This window comes from Corvus cornix, chromosome 20, assembly GCF_000738735.6.
Source record: "Corvus cornix cornix isolate S_Up_H32 chromosome 20, ASM73873v5, whole genome shotgun sequence".
NCBI classification, from domain to species: domain Eukaryota; kingdom Metazoa; phylum Chordata; class Aves; order Passeriformes; family Corvidae; genus Corvus; species Corvus cornix.
This window is the reverse complement of record NC_046349.1, coordinates 13,905,439-13,932,467: the sequence shown is the minus strand read 5'-3', so window position 1 is coordinate 13,932,467 and position 27,029 is coordinate 13,905,439. Positions and strand designations below refer to the sequence as shown.

The following is a 27,029-nucleotide window of genomic DNA, read 5'->3' as shown; positions in this document are numbered from 1 at the left end:
TGTACTTCCCTGGACTCATGGGGACCTATAAGTAGTGCTCTGCAATATTATTTGCATTTGTGAACATCAGATGCCTTTACAACAGCACTGCTTTGTCTGTACCACTCATTAAGGGGAAGGCAAAAGCAATTGAGGTCACACTGGTCCCTAATACTCTGAAAATGCAGTATCCAAGTGTACACTGCTGCTGAAAACTCCTCTCTGCAGGGAAATGTAACTGGCACACAATATTTACTGTATCAAAATTGCAGAAGGCATCAAAAAGAAAGCCTGTAAGTACAGAATTTATTTTTTAAAGGAAGCAGGACCTTTTTAGTATCATTTTGAAAATAAAGCTTCTCTTTTTCCCTTTTATTTTTCTCTTCCCATCAGAAAAACTCTCCAGTGTCTCATCAACTCCAAGACAAGATCAGATTACAATCTAGTGCATCTAACAGTCACTCCTCTGAGCTGGCACTGAGAGTGTAAATAAAGACTACTTTATGTTAAATATAAAATCAGCATAAGCCCTGAACTATGCAATAAAAGATTAGGTGGGTCATCAATAACAGTCAACCTATGCTGACAGAAATTTTCCATGCTTCGCTCTTAGAAGTATTCTGTGAACTCCCAGGAGGGCTGTATGGAATACCATTCCACTTAAAATGTGGGAAATCTGGGATAGAAAAGAAACATCACAGCAGAATCTCACTGTACTCCACGGTGGACTTAGGTGATGGAATTTCTACAGCAAAACAAACAAAGAAAAAAAATAAAAGGCCTCCCAAAAAACTTCCCCGGCTGCTCAGAGATCAGGAAACCCAACCTGTCTTTCAACTTCAGAGAAACTGAACGTGCCATGAATAGCTTGATCAGGTCTGAATCACAGGTTGTACAGAACTTGTGACTAAAATAGCTCTATAAGCTTGCCTTACAACTGGCACGAAAAGCCTGCCTCACTCCCCACCTTTATCTGAGATCAAATTGTTTATCACATTCCTTTCTCATACGTCAGCGCCTTGTGATGAAAGCCAGCCAGTGATTAATACATTTTATTAGGTTGGTTCCAGTGACTTGAAATGAATTTGCCCTGACTCCTCAGGCTCGCTCCCACACCCACTGCCTGGCACTCCAGCCATGCTAGGAATGCACAATAGAAAACAAATTATTTTAGGCGATACCTCATAAATCTGTACCAATAAAATTAACTGCACAACGGCTCCAAGCAGAAATCAGCTTCAGGAGGTTTCTCCTCCCTCTCTCCAAAAGAAAAGAGCCAACCCAACAGCTTTAAAGCCCCAGAGAAGCCGCTGTTCCCTTGTCTCTTGCACTCTTCTCTGTGCTTAGCTCATTAAGCAGAGCTGTAGAAGAGAGATACGGAAAGCAGTCCAAACTCTTTTCAATGTTATAATTACAAAGTGACAGAATAAGAGGTTTTATCCTGGTCTTGCTCACATAGCTGTAATCTGTCTTCTACTGCACCAGGATCACAGATTCTATTGAAATTTACAGGCTGGATTCTCTGTGTATCCTTCTGCAGCGTAAAACCAAAACATGCTGGACAAAGGACGAGAAGACTTGAATCAGCCTAGACACCGTCTGGCAGCAAACTATACTTAACTATTAACAATATCCTCTGTGCTAATTACAGCTTGTCTTGGCTCGAGTGAGAGCCGCAATTCCTTTGCCTTTGGCGTGATGGGAGGAAGATCAACTCTACAAAAATCAGCACCGACTTAAAAGTGATTCAGCACTGGATGCTTTTTATTTAATTACCGATTACCAGCTGAGACTTGAGACATGACTAGACACCCATGGCTTGCCTCAGTTGCAAGGCATTGTTCGAGCTCCCGTCACAGCCATCCACACAACATCTACACGAGGAAACCTCACACTGTGTTCTCTTCTGTCAGGTTTATAGATTAGGGAGAGATCTGTAATTCAGAGGTCTGTTGACATAATGAGATTAATGTACAGGCTTTCTTCTTGCCCGTACACAAGCGAAAAGTCTTTTTTTTTCAGACAGTTTACAGTCTCTCCACTCACGGATTTTATACTTTTGTCAAGGTAGCTTAACTGGCCTTTAAATGAAAATAATTGATCTGTCTCAGAATTAAAACAATAAAGAAGGTTACCTCTAACGTTACCAACTCCTGCAATCTTATTTGTGACTAAAACGAAAACAAGCTCCATGAACACCTTTACATTCAGGACGGACACAGAGCCACATCCTGAGAGGGAGAGTTCAAAATTTTGGCCTGATCAAGACTTATTTTATGTAATGTGTGAACATCAACTAGCACTGGTGCAGTTTGCGTGTTACATCCGCAGGATCCCAAGATCCCTGAATCACAGAATCGTTAGGGTGGGAAGGGATCCTTCTCTGGAGATCGTTCAGTCCCCCCCCAAGCCCGGATGTCTGGGGGGTTTGAGCCTTCAGGGCAGCCCGACCCGGGGGCTCCCGGCCCTGGGACGCCGAGGCTGCGGAGCCCCCGGGGCCGCGAAGGGCGCAGGGCTGCGGGATGGCGGCTCCTCCAGGCTGTGGAGGAGCGGGAGCGCGGCACGGAGGCTCCTGAGGGCTGTGGGAGGACGCGGAGGTGCGGGATGGCGGCTCCCCGGGCCGGGAGGTGCCTGAGCGGGCAGCGGGAGCCGAGCCGCGCTCCAGCCCCGTGCGCGCACAGCCCCGGCCGGTGCGGGGCAGCGGCTGCCGGGCTCAGCCCGCACCTGCTCCGGGGACGGGAGCAGAGACCCCGCGCCGCCGCCTCCATCTTGCGCTGCCCTGCAGGTGCGCGGCCCCGCCCGTGCGCGGTCCCGCGGAGGCGGCGCAGGCGCGGCGGCGGCCCCGCCCCGGTCCCGGCAGGTGCCGGAGCCGCCGCGGCCCCGCCCGGCCCGGCCGCGCTGAGGGCGGAGGCGGTGGAGCGGCCGCGGGGTGCCGGGGCTCTTGGCTGGGCCGCGCCGCTGCCCGTCCCGCAGCGCTCCGGCGGAGAGAGGAGCGAGAGCAGCGGACACGGCGACCGTGCGCGGCATGAACCGGGCTCAGCGCGGGGCCGCGGGCAGCCGCGGCCTGGGCACCATGGAGGTGAAGAGCAAGGTGGGAGCTGCCGCCGCCGGGGGCCGCGGGGCGCGGGGAAGGACCGGGCGGGCCCTGCGGGGCCGTCGGGCCGCGGGCCGGCTGCTGACTCACCTGCCCAGGGGCCGCCGGGGCACGGCCCCGCCGGGGCCTGAGCGCTCCGCAGGCCACCGCGCTCGGGCGGGCGGGCCCCGGCGCTCCCTCGCCACCTGTCCCCGCGCCAGCCGAGCCCTCTGCCCGCCGGGGCCGCGGCTGCGGAAGGTGGTGGGGTCGCTTCCTGGGTGCGCTGTCTGGGGGGGGGGGAAATATAGGTGGTTTTGGAGTGGTTTAAAAAAAAATAGGTAAGTGGAGTTGGCCCCTAAGTTTCTGCACAGACTAAAAGACGTACAGAAAAATATGTGTTATGGGGAAAATGTGGGCTCCATGGGCTAGAAGAGGTGTTTCGAGACATAATTGGAGAGCGGACTACCTGCTCTCCAGAGCTCTCTTCCAGCCCTAACAATTCTGTGACAATTCGCAAGCGTCAAAACCCACTCTTTGTCCGAATTGCAATGAGTGCGTTTGTTAGTGACTGTTTCTGTAGTTACCTTTTTTTCCTTAATGAGTATGTCTTTCTTGGAGCTTTTTGTGGGGTACAGCGTAGGCTTACAGTAGGGGTAGATGTAAGCCCTGGCTGGCTTATCTGAAAGTGGAATTTGCCTTCTCTTAGAGGCCCCGAGAGACTTTTACCCTGACAGTGGAATTTCAGGAGCGTGTACCTGTGTGTTCCCGCATAGATCACCAGTGTCTTGTGCTCAGAGTGTTGCACAGCTCTGTAAATTCTCCCATGCATGTATCTTCTATTTTTAATTTTTATTTGCTGGTTAGGCAAAGTTTTGCTGACAAAGCTTTAATATTCTGAGAGAAAATATATTTTTTTTGTTCTGCTTTATATTTGTAATAACTTCCATTTGTAAAACTGCTGGATGTACAGTATTAAGTGGAGCATCAAGCTATTAGTTAAATAAATGTTGAGTTAAAACCCCTTTTTCATTGCCTAGGCAGATTGTAAGTGCATCCACATGGGAATGTGTTTTCCACTGGTGGACACATGGATCTCTTGGGTTGTTTTTTAAAGTGGGAGTAGCCTGTGTTCTGTCCCCTCCTTTCCTGCTAGTGAAGTGTTACAGCAGCAGTGCAGGTGAAGCAGTCAGGACTCTGTGGACTTTTAAGGATAACACACCATAGTGCTGGAACTTCTGGAAAGTGTGTGGTTGGTCTCTACAGATTAAATGAGGATGATTACTTTAAAATGTTAATTTTTCATGTGGCTAAAACCAGAGAGCACAGGAATATCTGGTAGCTGTTATTTCAAATAGCAGTTAAGCACAGTTGGTACTGTGATGGTGAAGTCTTTTATTTATGCTCTTATAAGGTTGAAGATGAGCAGTATGATGTGCTTATAAACCCAAATCACTTGTTTCCTCAGCCCAAAACTCTAGGTTTACTGTTTCCCCACTGTATGTTTTCCTTGATTTAAAAATATATCTAGGGATTCAGGCATGTGATGTGTTCCTGGTGTTTGTACAGAGAAGTGTAGCCCTAATGAATAGGGATTGTCCCTTAAGTGCATATTATGGAGCAGGATTCAAGGCATTCCTAGAACTACTTGTTGCTAATGCATTATTTAACAGCACCTCAATTTAATATCGCAGAGGAGTCATCTTCCTTCTATGAAAATGAGCAATTCTGAAGAGAAGGAAGAAAGGCCTGTGTGGGAGGTGGAGGGAGCCGTTCCTGTGGAGTGGCCTGGGCTTTGGAGGCTGCTCAGTGATGTACAGCTCTTTATTTAGATATTCCAAATCAATAATTGTGCCTCAGCTGACAAGGCTGGGCCAGCACAGCCCAACTGTGATTGCAGTTATATGAGCACAATGCCTTTGTTAGTTTAGTTTATTCAGTTTGGGTAACTGCTCTGAACTTGCCCTGGCAATTCCCCATAGTACTTGAATTCCAGTCAGCCCATTTTCTTATTATGGAAAATAAAATTTTACACCCTAGACTAGCGTTCCTAGTGATGATATGGAAACCCCAAGTTAAGCTTCTAATTCTCTATATATTAAAATTCAGGTTCTCCCCCTTTCTCATAACTTGGAATAATATTTTTTTTCCGAGTAAAGTCTAGTAACTGGTAAGCTAGAGGTGGTCATTGCAGCTCATGTTCTGTCAGTGCTGGAGACTTGCATAGAGCAGCTTTATGCTGTGTTTCAGAGGACTTCAAAATGTGTCCCATAAGTGAGTGTTAAGTGAGCATCCCGGGTGCCTTCCCGGTGTGCTGCCACAGCTCCGCTGCCTTTTCCCGGGGGAGTTAGCAGGGGAACAGCACTTGCTTGTAAAGAGCTCAGATAGCAAGGAGCCTTCTCTGCTTAAGTTACTCTTCCAGTGTCTCATCTCCTCTAGAACATCAAGTGCAGGCCTGTTTCATGGGACAGAGTGCAGCATCTGATAGAAAATGCCGACATTTCAGGGGTTCAAATAATGGAATTGCACAGTTGCCCTTGTGTCTTTTACCTGCTTTCTGATAGTATTGAGCAAACTGTGTTAGGAAATATGGGCGGGTTATGAGTCTCTTGGTATTTGCACCAAATATGTATGAAATAAAGTGGAAAAAATAAAAATAGCCCGTTTGAAAATCTGGCCCTTTGCTTGCTGTGATAAGAGCCAACGTTTATTCCAGTTTGAGGGTGAGGTTGTTGGCTTTTTAAACTTTTATTCCAGAGTTATGTTTTAACCGTATAATCCTTGAAAGCCAAGGAATTTCGATTGCTGCCATACGCGGACAGTTCCTGTGGGGCTCGCACCTCCCGCAGCTGGGGAAGGATCCAAGGCCGGCCCTGGTGTCGTGATTAAGCTGTGCTGTCTCTGATGTGATGGGAGTTCCTCCTGTGGGCTGGGCTTTTGTTTGTAAGCAGGTGTGAATCATCCCTTCTGCGTTGTTACTTAATGTTAGCGTAATTACAGGTTTTTCAGGGGAAGAATGTTCCCAGATAATTCCTTTATTTGAAACTTTTAGAGGAAGATGGGATGTTGAAGGTGTAGCTTGTTTTGAGTTAGCATGGTGTTAACATGGTGCTAACAAACGGGGTCCTTGTCTCCTGGTTTTCAGTCCTTTGTTTGTATGTGAGAACTCCGAAGCTCTTATTCTCCAAAAGATTGTAGTCAGGCGTGAGGTAAAGTGCACCTCCACATCTCCTGTGTGTAACATACACCAAAGTATGTGATACTGAGGCTCGAACTTGCACGCCGAGCATTTTGTTCCATGTGCCCTTCTGCTCTGCTTAAAACTAAACTTGCGAAAGAAATTATTTAAAGTTTTTACTTTCACTGTAGGTCAGCAATAGAATTCACACAAAAAAAGCAGCCAACTGAGGTTTTTTGAATTATTAGCTTATTATCCTTTAACTCATACGCAATCTGTTCTGTTCTGGTTTTTGTAACCTGGCTGCTGCTATCTCTGAATTCCTTTTGACATCTCTGGTATGTTGTGCATGCGCCTGATATGGAGGATTTGGAGTAATTTTTATCCAATATTCTGTTTGCTTTGGGTCCTGCCCTTGTTAGGCAGAACACCAACATTTTACTAGTTATGTATGGTAAAAATCACAATTTGTCTAGTCTACGTCAAATGCTCATCCTTGTCTTGGCACTCAGTTTAGTCTTCTGCCTGCCCCCACTGCATCATTGCCTTAATAAGCAACGTGTTTTAAGAAGTGTTTGCTTTAGAGATGATTTAGGAGACTGGGCTTGAGTGGATTTGTGAGCTGGGTTTTTTGTTGAATAATTATGTTGACTACAAGCAAATCCTACCTCTGATAGTAATGTCAGTGACTAATTTTTTTTTTTTTTCATATTTTCTGAGTCTTGCTAGATTGGGAAAATACAGGTTCTATACCCTGGATAGAACCCTGATTTATGAGACTGTTGCAATCAAGGTTTGAGCCTTGCTCATGCAAGCGAATCTTCTGAATGCTCTTAGAGGTAGCGGCTGGTTGCCTCTGATATCTCTTTAGGTAGGAGCAGAGTGGACCTGAGATCAGCTCCTAAAGCTGGGCTGCACGTGGCTTGTACTGAAAAGCTGCAACAGTTCTTTGTGGTCTTCCCATCCAAGTGGCATTTTCACTTCCTGGCCAAACAGCTGGGGGTGTGAAGGCTGCTCAGCCTTTCGTGGGTGAACCACAGTTGTGTAACAATCTCTACACACTGTTCTCAAGGGCACTGGTAGTTCTTGGAACAAAATTCCAGGTAGTCACATACCACAGGATGTTAATCACAGTCCTGGTTTCAGCCACCACAGGAGTGCTGCCTCTGAATTCTGTCCCTTACCCAGCATGTTTGCTTCATGAGCCTGTGTGAATCTGCAGTTATCCCTGCACCCGTTTGTCACCTTAGTGCTGATGAGCTCCCATTAAATGGAACAATAAAACGGCTTTGGCATGCTCAAAAGTACACATTCTTTCAGGTACAAAACTAGTTATAACTTTGGGGAAAAAACCCAACTGTTTTAACTGACTTTCCTACGCCACATCAAAATTATTGGATGTAGGTTTTAGTGCACTTTTAATTCCATAACGCTTCTGGTTTAACATTAAAATAATTCTATTGCTTCCATATTAATGATGTAAGATCTATTTTGTTGTAGTTTGGAGCAGAATTTCGACGGTTTTCTCTAGAGAGATCCAAACCTGGAAAGTTTGAGGAGTTCTATGGATTATTGCAGCACGTGCACAAGATCCCAAATGTTGATGTTCTGGTGGGATACACGGACATTCATGGAGACCTGCTGCCTATCAATAACGATGACAATTATCACAAAGCAGTTTCTACAGCCAATCCCCTACTCAGGATTTTCATTCAGAGAAAAGGTAAGAGCACTTGAAGAATGTGAATCATCTGTTTATCCAGTTACAGTGTGATGTATGGAGCAAAAAAACCCTGCAGTCCTATTTCATCATGTCAAATTCCTTAATAATTATGGGTCATTAAAGGTATTCACAACTCATCTCTCTTGCAAGGACTTCCTCAGGCAGCCTATTTATACTTTGTGATTTTTTGCTTGTATTTAGTTGAGTTAAAGTCAAGTTAAATCTCAAGCAAATGCTTCTTTCTGGTTTTATGTAAGCAAATGAAAATAAACTTTAAGCCTCTAAGGTTTTCTGCTCTGTATGTTGGATACTTTTCACTTAAAATTCCAATCTTGATCAGACAAGAGGAGAGACCATTACAGGATGGAAAGCAATATTAGAAATGTTGATACATTAACTCTTAAATGTAACATAAAAGTATAAATTCAAGACTAACTTTGTAATGTGCTACTCTTTTCACACTTTGCTAATAGAACATTTTGAAGCTTTCAACTGACAAGCTTATTTCAGTTAGGAAACCTCAGGAGTGAGGGCTGCTTCTTTTGTTGGTTTGCCTTTGAAAGTAGAGTGTCTGCTCTGGTTGTGTGTTCCTACTGTCTGCTTTTGCTCCTGAAGGGGGAAAAAAATCTAATTAAAAGCTTGTATCTGTTCTTCTGGTGTTGTTCCTGGTTGTTGCTAAGACAGGCATCTTTTCCTTAGAAAATGCTTGAGCATCAGAACCTTTTATAAACTCCCACTCCAAAATATGAACAAGTCCACAACAGCCTGACACAAACCCAATATTCACGATCAGTGTGGCTGCTTGGCAGCTGCTGTGTGCTGGCAAAATGTTTTTGTTTGTGTTGATAGTATAGACAGGTAAGGCCTGTGTTTTCAGTGCTGAAATGCCAAAGGCATGAACCATTTGCTCTAGCACAACCTGGAGGTAGACAAGGTCTATGATTCCATTTAATCCCCTGCAATAGCCATATGACAGGAAGGGATAAACCACTTTGTCAGTCTGGGATTATTGAGTTTGTATTTTAACACCATATGTTTTTAGATTGTTCCTAGTGTGACAGGTCTAATGTTGCCTGTTCCTAGTGTTACATTTGTAATGCTTTTTTAGTTTCCTACCATCATTTACCTTGATATGATCCAGGTGGATTATTTGTCTCTGCTCTGGTGCCAGGCGTTGATATAATGCACAGAAGTAGGAGTAAGATGAATTCATTTTAGTTTATCAGAGCAAGAGTTGACAAGCAGGAAAAGCTGTGTGAAAAGTATCAGGTGTCATTGCCTTCCCCAGGACACAAGAGCCTTCTGCCTGTGGGGTTTCAGGGAACAAAGAACCAAGGCTGGCACCACAGTCCCCCACTACACTTTGTTGTGAATTAGTTGTGACCACACTAATCACATCTGTTGATGAAATTGAGGCTTTGCTTTCAGTGGCATCTTTGCCATATAGAGCAGATTTTTTTTTGATGGAAAATACAGAAATAACTTCATTCTGTATTTTATTTGTGATGATTTGCCTATAACCAAGGCTGAATTGGTGGAGTTAGGGATGGTTCATATTTTGTGCAGTGTGATTTAAGTGTGCTTAATTCATAGATTGCAGCAACCTTACTGGCTCTGCCTCTGGAATGGAAATGTCTGAACAAATACCTGCTATTGATGGGGCTGCTTTGATCTCTGCTGGTTTGGAACTATAATAAGTGACACAAGTTACTTTTCCACCTGCAAGGCTACTTGTGGCTTTCATGCATTCTCTTAAATCAGCTGAAAAATTTTTGTGGGTTTTGTAATGGAACTCTAACTTCTTTTATATTTCCAGCAGCAGTAGTTGGGAATTTAAGATCTTTGACAAAAAGCCACTGTGGGGAAGAGAGAAAGTGTTTTGCTGTCTTATAATATATGAAATTTTTATCATACTGTCTTAACTATTTAAACTACACATAATTTGTGCAAACGTAACTTAAGGTATGAGCAGACTGCAATGAAATTTAATGTAAATAGTATTAACTTCTTAGTAAATTGCATCCAAGAAACGCCTTGAGGGGTTGAAATGGGAGCTGCAAGATGGTTTTGCTTTTATTAATAAGTGGTAGTTGTGATAATGGGACTCCAAAATTTGGGAAATATTATGCCAGACTAAGAACTCCCTTCTGTCCTGCTTGTTTTGACTCCTGTTTCTAAAAGCTCTCCGTTTGTCCTGAACATTTATGTGTCTTGGTTAATGTGGTAAGGAAGCTAGAGATCCTGTAATGAAGTCACATTATTCCCCTTAGACTCCTCTAATTGTATTTCACTAAATTCCTTTAAAATACTTCAAACTGCTCCAGTGCTAAATCTAAACTGGGGCTTGATGTTGCACAAGTCAGGATTGGCTGTCAGCTTGCAGAAAACATTCCTCACTGGAATTTCATTCTGCAGTTTAACAGATTAACAGGTACTGTTGACATCTGGTATTTAAAGGTTAAACTGATGTATTGTGATTAAATCCAGATGTATGGGAGTCACTCTGTCTGTGAGAAAAACCCTGCTGAAGAGAAAATGGAGTGGAACAGTCTGCACAGGCTGAAGGGCAGCTTGATGTGGGGAACTTTGCATTGTAAATACAAGAACAATAGAGATAACAGAATATACATTTCATTATAATATCCTTAACAGTCCCTCGAAGGATTCTAAATTGCAATATCCAGCTCTTGCAAGTTCTGCATGTATATGGCTGTATTTAGTGAGAAGTGGATTCTTTGGTTAATCCACTTGTGCCTCTGGAGAGAGACTGTCACTGAGAAGCTTTACTTTGGTGAGAAGTAAGAGCAGTTGGCTTTTGAAACAGCTCTTTGTGGACTGGCCTAGCTATTCTGAGGCCTCTTCCTAAAAACACAGGTTAGTTTCCTAAAACTATATTTTCTTATATTTTGTAGAAATAAGAGGAAATTTGTTGGGTCATATTTAAAAAATGCTAAATTGCATCTGTATCCAAATATGCTAACTACTTGGGGGCTTTGAAAAATTAATTCTCAAGGGGGAACTCTACATTGATTTGCAAATGGGTCAGGAAAATATTTTTAAAATCTGTCTTCAATAACATTAAATTGAAACCAGATTTGGCATTTAATAAACCTGTACAGATTGGTGCCACCTTGAGCTTGAAACTGCTGGGGGGAGAAATCCTTCCTGGACCTCATGGATGTTCTCCTTCACACTATCTGTAGTTAACACCTTGTCCTTTGGCTTTAGGCCAAAATATTTTTCGCTGGGGCTTTAAACTGATTAGTGAGGTGCCAGAACAAAGATGCCTTTGTACTTGAGAGTATTGCTTTAGAAAACTTGTTTAGCAGTGGAAGAGAGGTTACCCGGAGTGTGCTGTTCTGCTGAGATTTGGGGAGATGAGTTTATCAACTTTTCGCTATTTCTTTCCTTAGAAATTCTCTAACCTTAACTGTCTATCTTAAGGTTCATGCTAGTTCTGAATTATTAAACTGTTAAGAGCAGTTATAATACAAAAAACCCTCTAGTGTGTCAGAGTTTCTTAAATGTTTTGACATCTGGCTTGCAGTTTTGGGATGCTTTCATTTCAGCCATGTGGCCTGTAACATAAGAAAGTTATTAAAAACAAAAGCACCAGCTCAATTTAAGATTTCTGATTTTTCTTCTGAAATAGATTTTTAAAGTTCCTCTCTTTTCCAAGAAATGTGTTCCTGCTCTTAGTTTTTGTTTAAAAAGTCCTTTTGAATCTGTTATTTTGCATACAGACATTTACATACTATTTCTTTCGAAGCTAGTCCTGTTGCAACTGATCTTCATGTTTCTCTACTAACTGGAAAAATTTGGTTAGGACAGAAGTTACCAGCTGATAGTTGTGGAAGGCAAGCTAGGAGGTGGTTTCTGTGAAGGAAGTTGGGAACAGTTCTAAATCTAACTTGAGTAAAGAGCACAAACTGTCTTTGATCATTTACAGGACATGATAAATCTACTGGGATGCAATAAATATGTGTTTGTATATCCAGTCCATGCCAGACGTCCTGTGTGGTGTGTGGCCTGCCATGAAGGTGAAGAAGCCTTAGAGCCCACTGTGGCAAGCTGGAACATTGAATGTTTTATGTATTTGATGTGGCACAATGGGTAAAATACCACACTGTCTGATTCTCCGAATTTCTGCACTTTGAATTTAAGGAGAAAACCCTATAAATTGAATACCTTTTAATGTTGCAGTGCACATGGGAGAACACTTGTGAGAAAATCAGTGCTGACAAAGCTCTGATGTACTGTTTTCTTGCATCTGTTTCTAAACCAGCTGTTGTACTAAAAGCAGTAGGGACAGAGTGCTTGATTGGCACCAGTCTGTTGGGACCTGTGTCCTGGAGCTGTCATCAGCAACTTGCACTCTAGCAGGAATGAGTGCAAGTGGAACTTTGTATTTAAAGCAAGACCTGTCTAGGATCTGATTTCACAATTGTTCTTTCCAGGTTGTTTTGTAAACAATTGTAGTTCTAAATCAAAAAAGAGAAGCTATTGCACCTCATTGAATTGCAAAAATCCTTTCAATGAAACACCAGATGTCTAACTGGAAACTGGTTGGATGGGTTGTCAGGAGAGATAAGGGCAAAACTTCTCTCACTTTTTTCTTTGATCATAAATTTTTAGCAAACATTATAAGAATTGCTCTGTGTTGTCTGAAAAGTCAGCATGTTAGTTGTCAGCAGTGGAGTACAGGGGTTTAACCAGCTGATCTAAGTCAGTCAGACATCCCAAAGGGCCTTTTACAGAGAAAAGGCTGAGTTTGCATTTTTGTAGCTGTTTTACTTCAGACATAGTTCACCTGTTTATATGCTTTGGGTGGGGAGGTTGAATTGTTTTTTAATGCACCAGCTCTTCAACACAACTGATCTAACACTCTTAGACATGTGAAGATCAGATTTGAGGCTATTTCTAAAGCCCTCTTGCTTGATGTTAAGACCTAATGTTATATTAATTAAAGCTTAAATTCCAAAGTAACTGAAATTGCTCCAGAAGTGACTTCAGGCTATAGTAGGGCTGTGTCAATCAGGTATCTTTAGAAATAACTCCTGATTGTGTCAATTAAACTGTTGAACAACTTCAGCTGTAAACATCAATGCAAAAGATGCTGTGTTTAGCAAACAGCTAAGCAAGAGCTTTGCCTTCCTTATGGTGTAATTATTTTTTTTAAGCAAAGGAAATAAAAAAGAAATGTAAATGAGGCCATCATCAGGATGCATTTTTCTAAGACACGTTGATGAATTATTGTGTACACAGAAGCCAGGAGCTGACAATAAATCCCTTTGAGGTTTTTTGTGGGCTAATTTAAATTTGTTTCTTTTCCTGTTGTCCTTTGTCTTTTAGAATACCAGGTCCAAGGCTGCCTTCCTAGAGCAGCCAAAGGACTCTTGTTGTTTCAGCGACCCTAAAGGCTGGGAAGGGAGGAGTTAGTGTTATATGCTGCAGTAGTGTTAACCTGTTGCTCCAGGAATACTTTCTCTGTTCTATTTTGCGTAAAGCATCTGAGGAGTCCAAATCTAACTGGTGCATGTCTGTATATCTCAGCCTGAGAAACAAGTGCCCTCATTGATTTCCTCAGCAACTGGCAGCTGTCCTGAAATGCCACCAGGGCAGCATTGCCACAGTCAGTCCAGTCCACAGACTGAAATGTATAGCCATTCTCCCACTTTCTTGGCTCTACCAGTGGCATCTGAATGTGATAATACAAAGAAATCCCAGCTTCTCTGTGTCCTAGGGTTAGTGCAGTCCAGTTCTGCGTGATTATGGGGGGGTTTCCCGTGTAGAACAAAGATGTGTGCAATGTTGCAAAAGTACGAATGTAAATCTGAGGAAGCTCAGATCTAAATGTATTTTTGGTGAGTTATAGCATATTAAAAAGAAAAATGGAACCTTTTAAAATAAGCGTTTTAGAAATCAGGATTGCTTCCACAGAATGTGTTTTCTTGTCCCTTACAAGTAGTCGTAGGACTAACATGTTTTGTTTGGGGCTTTTTTTAAGCTCTAAGCCATTTGCCTATTCCTATATCAAGTTGTGGCAGTTACAGCATTGCTTGCATGAACAGTTTTGCTTGAAGTATTTGTGTGCGAGGTCTCTTTGTTTCTGCTTCACAGCCATTTCACCTACATGGCGTGGGGGCAGGGAAGAGTGCAGAATGGAATAAGCTTTCTGGAGTTTGAATCCAGGTCACTTGGCTGGCTCCCAGCAACTAGGCAATAATAGGCACACTGGCTGCTTTCCCTTTTTCATTCTTTCTTTTCCAATGATCTGAAATCTGAGGAGAGAAAACTAGCAAGTGGAATTACTCTGAATAAAATTAAAATGTTTCTAGGAATGTACTCACTCTTTCCATTCTACCCTTTCTCTCAAGCAGCTGTAGCTCTTTGTCTGCTGCTGCTAACTTGCTTTAATTTCTTTTGTGCACTCTCTTTCTTTTGGTTGAAGAAAACCAAAAGTATTCCAAACTTTGAATCTCATAACATTAAAGCTTTTGTTTCATGTGTAGAGAGAAAGGTTTCTATGACAGTAAGGCAGACACCTTCTAGATGAGCTCTTTGCCTCTGCTGAGCAATGTGACCTGGCCATGCCTGGCAGGCTCTAATCCCCATGTGCTCTGTCTTGCAGAAGATGCAGACTACAGTGCCTTCGGGACTGATACCATGACAAGGAAGAAGAACGTCTTATCCAATGTGCTACGTCCGGATAACCACAAGAAGAAACCCCACATTGTCATTAGCATGCCCCAGGACTTCAGGCCAGTGTCCTCTATCATAGACGTGGATATTCTGCCCGAGACCCACCGCAGGGTGCGGCTCTACAAGTACGGCACTGACAAACCCCTGGGCTTCTACATCCGCGACGGCTCCAGCGTCAGGGTCACCCGCACGGCTTAGAGAAGGTCCCGGGGATTTTCATATCCAGGCTCGTCCCCGGAGGGCTGGCTCAGAGCACGGGCCTGCTGGCTGTCAATGATGAGGTACTGGAGGTGAATGGGATAGAGGTGTCAGGAAAAAGCCTCGATCAAGTTACAGACATGATGATTGCAAACAGCCGCAACCTGATCATCACGGTCAGACCTGCCAACCAGAGGAACAACGTCGTGAGGAACAGTCGGACTTCGGGCAGCTCCGGCCAGTCCACTGAGTCAAGCCTTCCCAGCAGCACTCCAAACATTCTGGGAAATCTGCTGCAAGGAGAAGAGGAGAGCGATGAGGAGGACATTATTATTGAAGACAGTGGGGAGCCACAGCAGATCCCAAAAGCTGCACCTACCAGTGAAAGTATAGAATCCTTATCACAAATTGAACTCCTCCATGAGTCCACACAAAATGGATTCCTTCCTTCTAGTGAAATGAACTTGAATCACTCAGCAGGCAGCATTAGCATGGAGTATGAAGTACCAGAGCCAGGGCGTAAGTCACTAGAAGAGGATGGAACTATAATAACACTATGAAATGACATTGGTGTACTTTGTATAAGTAAGGATGCCATACATGTTTTAATTTGGCTTAATATGTAATACATTTTATACCTCTCCATCTACCATGCACTGCAGTTAGATTAAAAGGAGGGAAAAGTAAATACAAGAAATTCAAAATTGCATAAGTTGACTAACTTCATTAATTCTGCACTTCAATGTAAATAATTCACAAAGCTGGAAGATAGTTGATAAATGGCTGAAAGTGAATGAGGAAAATTTAAATTGAAAATGAAGGATAGCTAAGAGATGGCTGTGAGCTTTCTTTTAAAGGTACTTGATTTTTATTATTTTTTAATGCCGTATACTACTGGTTCTATAGAAGTAAACTTCCTTACATGTGAGGCTGACCATCTCATGTACTGTGGCTTCATGTTCCTCTGAAGTGCTGCTTACATGTGGTGGAGCTGCTTTAGCCCCCTCACTGCTGTCCTGGCTGCTGCTCTGCTGGCAGAGCTGTTGGTAGGCTCTGTGCAAGAGGAAACTGGGAGAAAGCCAGCGGTGGGCTGGGAAGAGATGGGGATGGCTGGTCTGGTCCCCTGGCTGACATGGACAACAGGGCTCTGTGGGCAGCACCTGCAGTGGGGCTTTGGAAGTCACTGTTCCTTTGTGAGTGAATGTGCAACCACAGGCTCGTTAGTCAGGCACCATTACTAGTTTTAATGGCCAGGCAAGCTTACTTTTAATGACACTGGTTTTGAAACTCAAATGTGAAAGTCTTAACACTAATGCATCAAAGACCTGTTCTCATTCTAGTTTGCAATATTTAAGGATATCATTGGATTTAGTTACTAATCCCAGTAAATTACAAACAAATCAAATGTAAACACTGTTATGGAAATAGCATCATATAATCTCTGTTAAAATTGCAGCTCCTAGTAGAAACTCAAGATTTCTACTAGCAAAGGTTTGCTGGAATGAGTCTGGATTATATGAAAGTGACTTCCTTCAAACTTCAACAAGTTAGAACAGTTTAAGTTAAATCCCTGGATTAAAAAAAGTTTTAAAGTTTTAAATCAGGATGAGACTTTAGTACATCTTGTTTGAGCCATGTGATATTAACTGATTCATTATTAGGAACTGATCTGTAAATGCAGATCTCTGTGTGTCCCTGGCTGGGTGTTGTGGATGTTAGAGTTAAAACACTGATGACAAGTCCTGATGCTGCAAGGACAAAGGTGTGTGTGTAACCACAGCACTCACTGGGACAGGTGCAGGGGAGGCTTCTAGCGTTGTTTTTATCCTTCCCCTTTTTGTATCTCCTGCTTTTTACCACTTTGGCCCTTTGTTCCCAACCTGACCCTCCTTTGGGAACAAAAGCTGTGGCAGGAAAATGAGGTGGGAACTAATAGGATTGGGAAGAAGGATCTCCCCAGGGATCCTGTGGCCTCTGTCAGCCTGTAAGGAGGAGTAGGGTGCTACCAGTTCTGTCCTGTGCTCCCCAGAGCAGGAGTCAGGTGCTTGGGAGCGTGTTCCACCCTCTGGGAAGATGTGATGCGTGGGAAGGGAGACTGACCCCTTTCTTTTTTTCCCCTCAGTCTATTTGAGGAAAATCTACCTCTGGTAACTTTACTAACAGGAGACCAACTGTAAGTTTAATGTTAGGGCATCTGTAAAAGTCGTCACAGACCATCAGAGGCTAAACCTGTGTTTGTTTCAGGTTTTTGTGATGATGCGAACACTGCTGCAGAAACAAATCCCTGCTGTTTGATGTTGCAAAATGCACATTTGAAACTGGTATCTCATGAGCAGTAGTTTTCTTAAACCTCCAATGCCAGTGGAGTCCAAGATGCCAAGAGAGGCATTCATACCCCTTAGGATTTATGGAGAATAGGCTCAGCAGGCAGTGGTACTCTGCAAATACAGGTGGGGGTCTCTTTCATCACACTTATGGTTTCTTCGGTATGTATGTGGAGAGCCTTGCAATCTTTTACAAGAGCAAGATTTTTCAAGTGTTTCACTTGTTTTGCTAATAATTATTAAAAATGAAGCAACTACATCCACTTAGTGTGAAATGAGAAAAAGAAATGTGCATTCTGAAACGTGGAGACTTTACCTGTACGTGTTTTCTCTCAGCGCTGCTCTACACTTCCTTTCTTTATGGAAGATTGTTTACTTTGAAAATATCTTTTTTATTTTCCTTTATCAAAATACTTTCCTTCCTGTATGAAATCACAGTGAAGGGTGAGACTCATTCTGCTAGTTTGCACTTCTGTGCCTTTGGTTTACTTGAATGTATTGTGAATAATCAAAGGAATAAAGGCACTTGGGAAGAGAAGAGAGATCCACAGGTACAGAGAATGAACTGGTAGTGCACTTAATGCAGGTGTAATGTTTTCATTCCATGGAAATCCGCTCTGGGGCTGATGTGGTCCATGAGGATTCTGCAGCTCAGATCACAGCTGGGAGGGTGGACTTGCCTGGGAGGGCTGAGTCTGCCAGGAAACTGGGCAGGTCCCAGCCCCGAGGCTGCTGTGCTGCCAGGCACATGCATGGGTAGTTTGAATAATATATATGCCAGTATTAAGGACTTGTAGAAATTTAACTGTGGTCCTACTCTAAACTGCATGAGACTTCATCTCCTAGGACCTTTCCTGCAAACTGAGTAATCTAAACGTGAGGTAATGTTCTTTTTGACATATATCATCTTCTGTTTCACAGAAATTTGGTAACGTGTAGTAAAACTAAGCATTTGGGACTTGATAAAAACTTTAAAGAATAAATCTAAAAATTGTGTATTTACAGTTACAATGACAGACTGCACAGCATGTAATTGCTTAATGCTGCAGTTACCATGAAGTTTCTAAAGTTCTTCCATATCTTACTAATACATACACTGTTAATTACAGAATATTTTTAAATTGCTACTTCAGGATAATCAATGGTTGATTGAGTGGCTAAATTTAATTTTATATATAAATGATACTGGGGTTCAGTATAAGGTTTTTTAAAATATGCTGATATTGTTAGCCTTTCATTCACTACCTCCTAAATTTTTAACATCTATACTGTTTTCTCCCTGGAAGACAATACTTAAAGGCTTGACTGTTTTATATAGATTTTATCTATAGCTAAAAAATGGAGAAAGAAAATCCAGAAGTGATAGTGAGGATGCTGCGCATGATTGACAATATTACGCTGCTATTGATGTAATCTTTGTGTATTAACTATCCTGTGTGTGTAAATTGTATTTTCAATTCAGATTTTATAAATTAATTTATGAAATATCCAAATTATTTCAGAATGGAATGAAAAACTGAAATTCCTTTGACTAGTGTTATATGTTGTGTACATGCACAGAGGGGGATAAGTCATTCCTCCCTTGCTACTGGGACATCTAAGTGCACCTTAATAGGAAGAAGAACAAATTCTTAATAGAATTAAGATGCATTTACTTTGAAGTTCTGCTATGGTATTGGATAAGTCAAGCCTAACTGTGAATCATATGGTTTTTTTCCACACCTGAATTAAATTTAGGACAATGTTCTCACAAGCTGTCTTTAACATGTGTATTTTTGTGAATATTATGTATTTTCTAATTAAATTTTACTTGCAATGTGATTTTTACATGAATGAACTTGTTTAAAATGTCAAATATCAGTATTTTTCTTACAACTTTAATGTATAATGTACATTGGTATCTCACTGAATGAAGATTGATTTTACAAAAATCAAGCTAGATGTAGTTGTATATTAGTCTTATATTTTTACAGACCAAAATAATAAATGGATATAGAAATAAAATGGGGGTTTTTTTATTACTTTGTCAGATAAATCAAAATGATGAAGGATGCATCCTTTTTCTCAAGTGTGACAATAGATGGGTTTAATTTTTTTCTCCTGGCCAGCTACCCAGGCTGTGTTTTCCTGGCAGTGTTCTCCAAGCTGCTCTGTCCCTCCCCTGGAGCAGATCTGTGCCCTGGGCAGTCTCAGGGTCCTGCTGTGTGTCCCTCAGTGCTGCTGCCTCACCTGTGCTGTGCTTGCTCCTGCAGCAGCTGCAGTAGTGAACCTTGCATTGGATGCCTTGCCTGAGGACTGCTCCTGGGGGAGGTTTAGGTCCCTCCTGCTGCATCACCTGTGTCAGGTGCTGCTGGGGCGGCTGTCGCTGCTGCTGTGAGTATCTGCTGCAAGTGTGGCAGTTTGAACTCAAACCCACTTCACTTGCAAATATTTTCTCCCATCTCTTTTGCCTTGGCAGCCCTTGTAAACATTTACCCGGGGAGGAGAGACTCGGGCTGTGCTTAGCCCCTTGTGTGGCTTTTGTTTCTGCTGCTTTGGGGCTGAGCACAGACTTCTCTGCACCTCCCTTGTGTCTGCAGGACTGGTTTGTTTGTGTGCTCAGTACTTTCCATCCCTGCAGACAGAGCTGTGGGGAGGGGACAGCAAGGCTGGGATCAGCATTGGCTCAGAATGCAGCCCAAAGAACCCAGGCTGCTGCCCTGGGCACTGGAGCTTGAGTGTTTTGGAGCGGGGGGAGTTCTCTTCTCTTTGCACAGGACACTTGGAAGGAATGCTGAAATCAGTGTGGCATTCCTGAAATGGTGTGAGCTCTCTGCAATGCATCTTCTGCGGTGTTCCCTGGCTCGGACACAGGGCATGGGGTCACCCACTGAGGCAACAGGAGCAAAGACTGAGGAACGTGTCCTTGGGCAGGCCTCTACTGTTTGAATAAAGTGAGTAAAGTGAGCCTGATAGGGCCGGCTCTGCAGAGGAGGCACAGTCCGGGAGCTGATCTGGGACACTTCCAGGGAATGAGGCTGAAGTGCACTCACACAGGTCAGCAACACTGCTTCTACAAAGCACTCACACCTGCAGTAGTTTTCTTAAACTGAGAAACTCATTTAAAGGAAGACTCTTAACTTTCCCTACTGCTGCCTCCTTGAGGAAGGAATGCAGCTGTTAGCTGCGTCCGTCCTTTAAACCTAGCGGCATTTAACTTTTCTCAAGGTGATGAGCTCTTAACAAGGCATTAGGACTTGGGTTATTTTATGAAATTGAAAATTCATGTATGGTTACAGATACAAAGAATTCCCAGGATTTTCATGAGTAATCAAGTAAAAATCCTGCTCTCCTGGTATACCAACAGGAGAAAGATTTAGACCAGTGCTAAATGCCTCTTTGAAGTTTTTTTTTCATCTTCGAATTAGCTGTGGCATTCTAGTTACAGACTTTCTGGAATTCTTCTGAACACGTGTTTCTTCAGTACAAGTGTCACACTCAGATACTAGGATGTAGTTGCATGTGGTAATGTTAGAGAGGAATAATCAGCTTTAAAGTAGCTTCATAAATGGCTTCCCATGCTAACATGAGGAAAGATGTGCTGGATGGTACCCATATTCTTGGATGCAGTAGAAGTATGCAATAAATGGTACAGCTGGTCCTTGGGGAGGTGAAATTGCAGCCAAGATGTAAGGACTCAGAGTCCTTGTGCAGCTCTGACAGATCACTTGTGTGCTTTTCCTCTCACATAGGAGATAAATTTGTCTCTGGGGACTTAATGTCGTGTGCTTGATTTAAAAGTGCTTTAGAGCCATGAAGCACAAAGTGATTAAAGAAGTGCTGTGCTATTAAACCAGCAGTTCTTATACAGATTTCAGAAGTGTTGCTAATATGGTATCATTTCTTGTCTTTCCAATTGACATTCCTTTCTATTGAACTACTATTTCGTTACCTGATAGCATAAGGAAATACCTGGCATTTCATCAGTGAGAGACTTGTTTCAGGCTCTGTGGTGTTATGTTTAAGAAGGTGTATAAGAGTGTATTTATTGTCCCCACATCAGAACATGGTTCTTGTCCTGTGTGGTGCAGTGGCTTCTCTGGAGTGCTCTCATGAGCACCTGGCAGTACCTGGGTACTGATAATGGCGTTGTTGTAATCACAGGTGGAATGGCTGTGCTCAGAACTGAAGAACAGATGAGAACAGCAGCTGATGTGAAAGGAGCCAGAGAAGGTGAGGACACCACCCTGTGCAGGGGGTGGTACTTTTATAAACAACACTTTGTTGGTGTGGTTACAACACACAAAGCTGATGTGTATCACAGACTGTCCTGTCTAAATCAGTTCTGAAAATGGCCTAGCTATCCACAGCTGCAAGAGAAAATGGAGATAAAAGTAAAAAGTAGGAAGCAAATAGGAGATTTACTAATGAAGGAGGTGAGAGTCCCAGCATGTTGCAGAAAGGAATATGTAATTCTGCAAGTTTGTCTATTCTATGAAGCTGTATAAGCTGGTCAAATAAAAGATCCTATCTCTGACTGCAAGCCTGGTCCCTTTAGACACTCACAGCTGTAGCAGTAAATTCTAGGCATGAAAAGAGTATTCCTCTTGTGAGTAATTTCTGGAATTTCTCAAGGCTTTTGTCTTTTTTCTTTTTCTTTTGCTTCTTTGCTATTGTTCTGGTGGACCCAATTAAAAAAAAAAATAGTGGGATTCTCTTTTCTGTTGGAGAGTAAAAATGATTTGAAATTCTTAAAATGCTGAGGAGAATGAGTTGAATGTAGAAACATAGATTTCTCTGACTTTGTGAATGCTGCATAAAATGCTTGGTCTTGTAATTCTGAAATCTAAAAACCTAATAGCTTAAATCTCTTAATAACCTTGTTACTAAGTCTGCCATTCGTACTCTTTCTGTCCTGTGCAGCAAAATGAGAAAAGTAGATATATTTTTGCAAACTTGTGAGTTAAGAAATGAGCTAAAACTTAAAAAACTACTTGCAAAAGAGCATTTGGGTGTTTTATTAAACATTGAAATGCTATTAACTGTCTTTCAAATGTGCTCCAGGTGGTTAATAACTGGATCTCTATATTTTAGAAAGGAATGCAGAAGGAAAAGAGGAAGGGGTAAGGGACAAGATCTGGTTGTGACCTAGGCAGTGTGTCACAGCTTCTGCGCTGCTCAATCAAGAACCGCACGTCTCTAACCTCAAATCATTTCAATACTCACAAACGGGGATAGAGAAATTACGAGCACCTTAGAGCTGCATTTTCCTCTGCAGCCCTTTAATTTCCCGGTGACTAAGCCAGAGCCGAGCCCGCCCCGCTCCCGCAGCCGCTCCCGCCCCGCACCGCCGGGTGCCGCGCTCGGCGCGCTGAGCTCCGCCGGGCCCGGAGCAGCCCCGGCCCGGGAGAGGAGGGGGCGCAGAGCGGGGGCTGCCTCCTGAGCCGCTCCTACCGGGGGACACCGACCGGGGGGCTGCAGATGCGGCCGGGGGTCCCGGCGGGACGGTACCGAGGGGGCCCGCGGCCCGGGCGGTCCCGCTGCAGCCGCGGAGGCTCCTGTGCCCGGACCCGAGCCCTCGGCGGGGCTGTGCCGGGAGCGGCCCCGGCCCGGCCGATGCTCGGTGGGTTAGCGGAGGAGTGAGTTGCCGGTGTTCCTTCGGGATGAGCAGGGACGGGTCTGCGGGACTCCCGTGGCTGGGATGCAGTGCTGGGTAAAGTTGAGCTGCCGCTGAATCACTATTTGCATGCTTTTGTTTGTTTAGAATTTTTTTTCCTTGTTAATTACTGTGCCTGGTCCTTGTTATTTGGTTTGTAGAAATGAAGCCTGATGGTGTGTGAGGCTGAGCTCCGAGTGCCGATGTGACTGAGTGGGACCATGTGCAGTTTGAGGATCCGAGGTGCAGCCAGCTCCCCTCCGGCTGCTGAGCTCCACTGGTGAGGACCAGGGGACGCCTGGGATCCCTGAAGGCAAAGACAGAGGTTTTGAAGTTGCACTTTGTAGGGTGAAACACTTCCCCACCACCACCAAAAAGGAGAGGAAGGCTCCAAAACCCTAAGGGGAGCACTTGGGAGTGTTCTCCTTGTGACCTGCAGGAAGCTGATATCCCACCTGAGCCTGGTGATGTAAAGCCAGTCATGTTCTCTTTGAGCAGTTTATTTAAATTTTCCTCTTATCATGACAAAAGATGCTCCTAAACCAATCTTTAAAATACCTTCCCCTCGCCCCCTTCCTTCATTTTGACAGCAAAATGTTGATGTGATTTATTTTTGTCTCCAAGAAAGAAAAGGGAAACTTGTTCAGTTTCATTATGCAGAGAATTTTTTCCCATGCATCTTCCTTGACATCATCTTTTCATATATGGTTGTCAATGATTTGCAGTAAGTCAGACCACTTACGCATAACCTCATCTTGGGATCTTTGTTCTGGTTTTGTGTTCAACATTTTCAAGGTGATGACACAATGCTTGGTCCAGGATACCCACATCATTTTCACGTGGTTAAACCACTGACAGCATTTGTCTTACTTCTGGGTTAAGATCTATTTTATTAGTCATCTACACATCTACAGTGGGCAAGACACAAATCTTGTTAATGCTGTTAACATTTACAAAAAAACCCAAATTTTCAAGCTTGATTAAGATGATGTTGCAAAGTGAACTACTTAATACTTCATTCAAGTATTAGTTCATGTCAGCTGGAGACTATTGGTTTAGTCAAGTGCCACTCGTACTGGTGTTAAATAAGAAATAAAGAAGACACAAACAACTTTCCTGTACAGTGCTGTACAGCAGAATGGATATTTTTAAAAGTGGGTTTGCCATCAGCCTGTTAGTTCTGACAAGGAATACAGAAATTATTTGTGTTCTCTGCTCCTTGGAAGTCATTCTGTTTCCTTCAGACCTCTTCAGCTGAAATTAAACACGTGGTTTTTACTGCTGACCTCTCTTGATCCTTGCACATCTTGGTACCCTGCTCCAAGCAGCTGTGTAATTTAGGTGTTTTCTTGCTTGAGAATTGATCACGGCTTTTGTGGCTGCGTCTTCTTGAGTGTCTCTTTGGGTGGGCCTGGCCCTGCACCATCGAAATGGGAATGGGGCTTTTGGTTACTTTTCATGGAGAGTTGCCTTAGTGTTGTGTTTTTTACATTTTCAATTAGGAATAGCAATTTCCTCCAGTGTGTAACTTCTAACTTTCATTCCAGTGTTTAATTTTGTGTAGCAGTTGTAGCACGTGAAACTACACTCCTGATGAGCTCAAGCTAAGCCTTGTAGAGTCCAGTAGAAGACTTCGCCCAGCGGAAAACCTCACACCTCTGCTGCAGGACATCACTGTGCCTGATGCGGGTGTCCCCTGGACAGAGCTGGAACAGACGTAAGTTGCGCTATGGAAGTACACCCACCGTTCCGCTCGTTTTGTCCCCTCACAGCCCGCGTTTGGCCAGGGTAGGGTTTGCTCAGGGCCGGCTGGCGGAGCGGCCGCGGGGCCGGGCCCTCAGGGCGCCATCTTGGCCGCGGGCAGCGCTGCGGGGCCGCCGCCGCCAGGTGGCGCCGGGGCGCGCGCGGGGCCGCCTGAGGGGCGAGGCGGGAAGGGCCGGGGAGGAGGCGGGGAGGGCACGGGCAGGCCCCACACACCCCGGCACACACCTACAGACCCCTGCACACACCTACAGACCGCTACAAACACCTACAGACCCCTACACACACCTACAGACCGCCACAAACACCTACAGACCCCTACAGACCCCTACACACACCTACAGACCCCGGCACACACCGACAGACCGCTACAAACACCTACAGACCCCATCAGACCCCTGCACACACCTACAGGCCCCTGCAAACACCTACAGACCCCTGCACACACCTACAGACCCCTGCACACCCCGGCACCTCCCTATGGACCCCTGCAGATGCCTAGAAACCCCGACACATCCCTACGGAGCCCTGCACACCCCTACACACCCCTACAAATACCTACAGGCGCCTAGAAGCTAGGCACGTTTAGTCTGTGCAAAGTGTAGGACACAAGAGATTGGTTTCTTTGGTCAAAAATCCCTTGAGTGCATTCCTGAAAGGTGGTGATTACTTTGGTGGTAGGGCATTGCCTGCTCAAAGGCAGTGGTTGGAATCAATAGCTCTTCACTGCTGACTGTATTCTGTCTGATTTGCTGTTAGGTTCATTCTCTCACCTCTGCAGCTTGGGAGCTTATGCTGAGATTTTTTATGTTCCTCGTTCTATTTGCCATCAGTCAGGCACGCACCTCACATTTCTAGCTCCAGTGAAGGGAAGGTGGTAAGTTTGTTCAGATGGATCCCACAAGCTTTTGAACCTCTTGTGAACCTTCTCTTGCCAGCCTTTCCTTCCCCAGACTCTTGTATCTGCTGTTCTCTTATTGTTTCCATGGGTCAGCGCTGGTCACCTTCTTAGATGGGATTCTTTGTCTGAAAGCATGATTGGAAAAGGTGTCTACTCAGACATGCACAGCTGCTTTAGTTACCAGTGTGGAAATTCACTCTTTCCATTTCTTTGGTTCCTCGTCCTTGAAGAGGATGTACAGATAGCTACAAAATCTTTGCTTGTATTGATAATACTTTTTGTCATTTTTAAATGCATGTGTTGATCCTCCAGCCATACTCACCAGTTACAAAATTTAGTCTTGCTGATTTGAATTAGGAGACAAAGCTCAGGCGAAACTTCCCTCCTCCAATTAGCACAGTAATGTCTAGGAAGAGAAACATGGGGTTTTGTTGGTGGACTGCTGTGCTCTGGTGTTTGTGCTGAGCACTTGAGTAAATCTTCAGTAAGATAAAGTAAAATACATTGCCTATGGGGAAATCAATGTTGTTTCATGGTGTGGGGTTTCAGAGCAGTCCTGCTCTCGGTGGCTCGTTGCTGTACCTGGAGCACCCTTTCCCTTTGTCAGTGCTGACTCCTGTTGAACCCGGCTGTCGCTGTGGCTCTGCAGGCTGTGCACAACGACTCTGCAATCAGATTTGCATATCATTTCCTTCCATCACAAGCTGCTGCAGCAACAGCAGCTCTCTTGGATCTTGGATTGGTCATTTTCTTTTACCCTCAAAGAAAGATGGTTTAAATTTGTTTCTTGTCTGCTCTGCCATTGTTATCTCAGGTTTGTGCACCATCTCTCTGGCTCTGTTCCAAGTTCTTGTTCTGAGTTGCAGCAGTTATCATATCAATTACAGCAGCACTGTGCTGTAGGAGTGGCTTTTCCCTACTCCTTTCTTACACTAGCATTAGAAGTTTGTACCTTATCTTTGGAAATTCCAGGCTCAAATTTTAATCTGATGTAGTTAACCTGAATATGAACCTTACCCCAGCCCACCAGTCTGTTCTTCACCTGTGTTTATGGTAGAGGAGGATGTTCCTGCTTGCCATAAACCCAAAATAATTAAATAGAACAAACCTGGAATCGATCTGCTTCATGTCCCCCATTCTGTATTAATTCTGGATTTTGATTTAACATTAAGAAATATCAGTATGCCTCCATTGACAGGGACCCAGCCTGGGTGTCTGTGCTCCCTTTCTGTTGGATCTGCAGGACATCCTGTAAAGATACCCCAGTGTCTGGGGCTGTGGTCGTGTCACTGCTGGGGGAGGTGGCTGAGTGTGCACTTGGGGGCTGCAGTGCTGACACCAGGATTGCAGGGGACACTGTTGGTTTGTTTACAGGAGAAAGCTTCTACTGTTTGATCGGCTGTTGCAGAACACTTAGAGCGCTACAAAAGCACTTGATCTGCATTGATCTACTCATTCTCATAATAAAAACACCATAAAATCTTACCAGGAGTAATTTTATATGTATATTGCTTTGTTTATACTCAGTTGTTAAAAACACAACTTCCTAAAAAAACCA

General features: G+C 43.8%; 1 protein-coding gene and 1 long non-coding RNA gene across 3 annotated transcripts; both read left to right on the top strand.

Moving 5' to 3' along the window:
- Positions 1-2,877: 2,877 nt before the first annotated feature.
- PARD6B (par-6 family cell polarity regulator beta) lies at positions 2,878-19,178 on the top strand. Its single transcript, XM_039563543.1, is given in 4 exon segments — positions 2,878-3,070; positions 7,728-7,950; positions 14,582-14,833; positions 14,836-19,178. Coding segments are annotated over 4 exon segments (1,116 nt in total). The 5' UTR covers positions 2,878-3,004; the 3' UTR covers positions 15,411-19,178.
- Positions 19,179-22,535: 3,357 nt separating this feature from the next.
- LOC104687595 lies at positions 22,536-26,267 on the top strand. 2 transcript variants are annotated; one of them, XR_005603480.1, is made up of 4 exons: positions 22,536-22,866; positions 22,971-23,089; positions 24,374-24,526; positions 25,330-26,267. It is a non-coding gene; the product is annotated as an uncharacterized LOC104687595 (long non-coding RNA). The 2 variants fall into 2 exon arrangements; XR_005603481.1 differs by having other exon boundaries at positions 22,537-22,866; positions 24,377-24,526.
- The last annotated feature ends 762 nt before the right edge of the window (positions 26,268-27,029 follow it).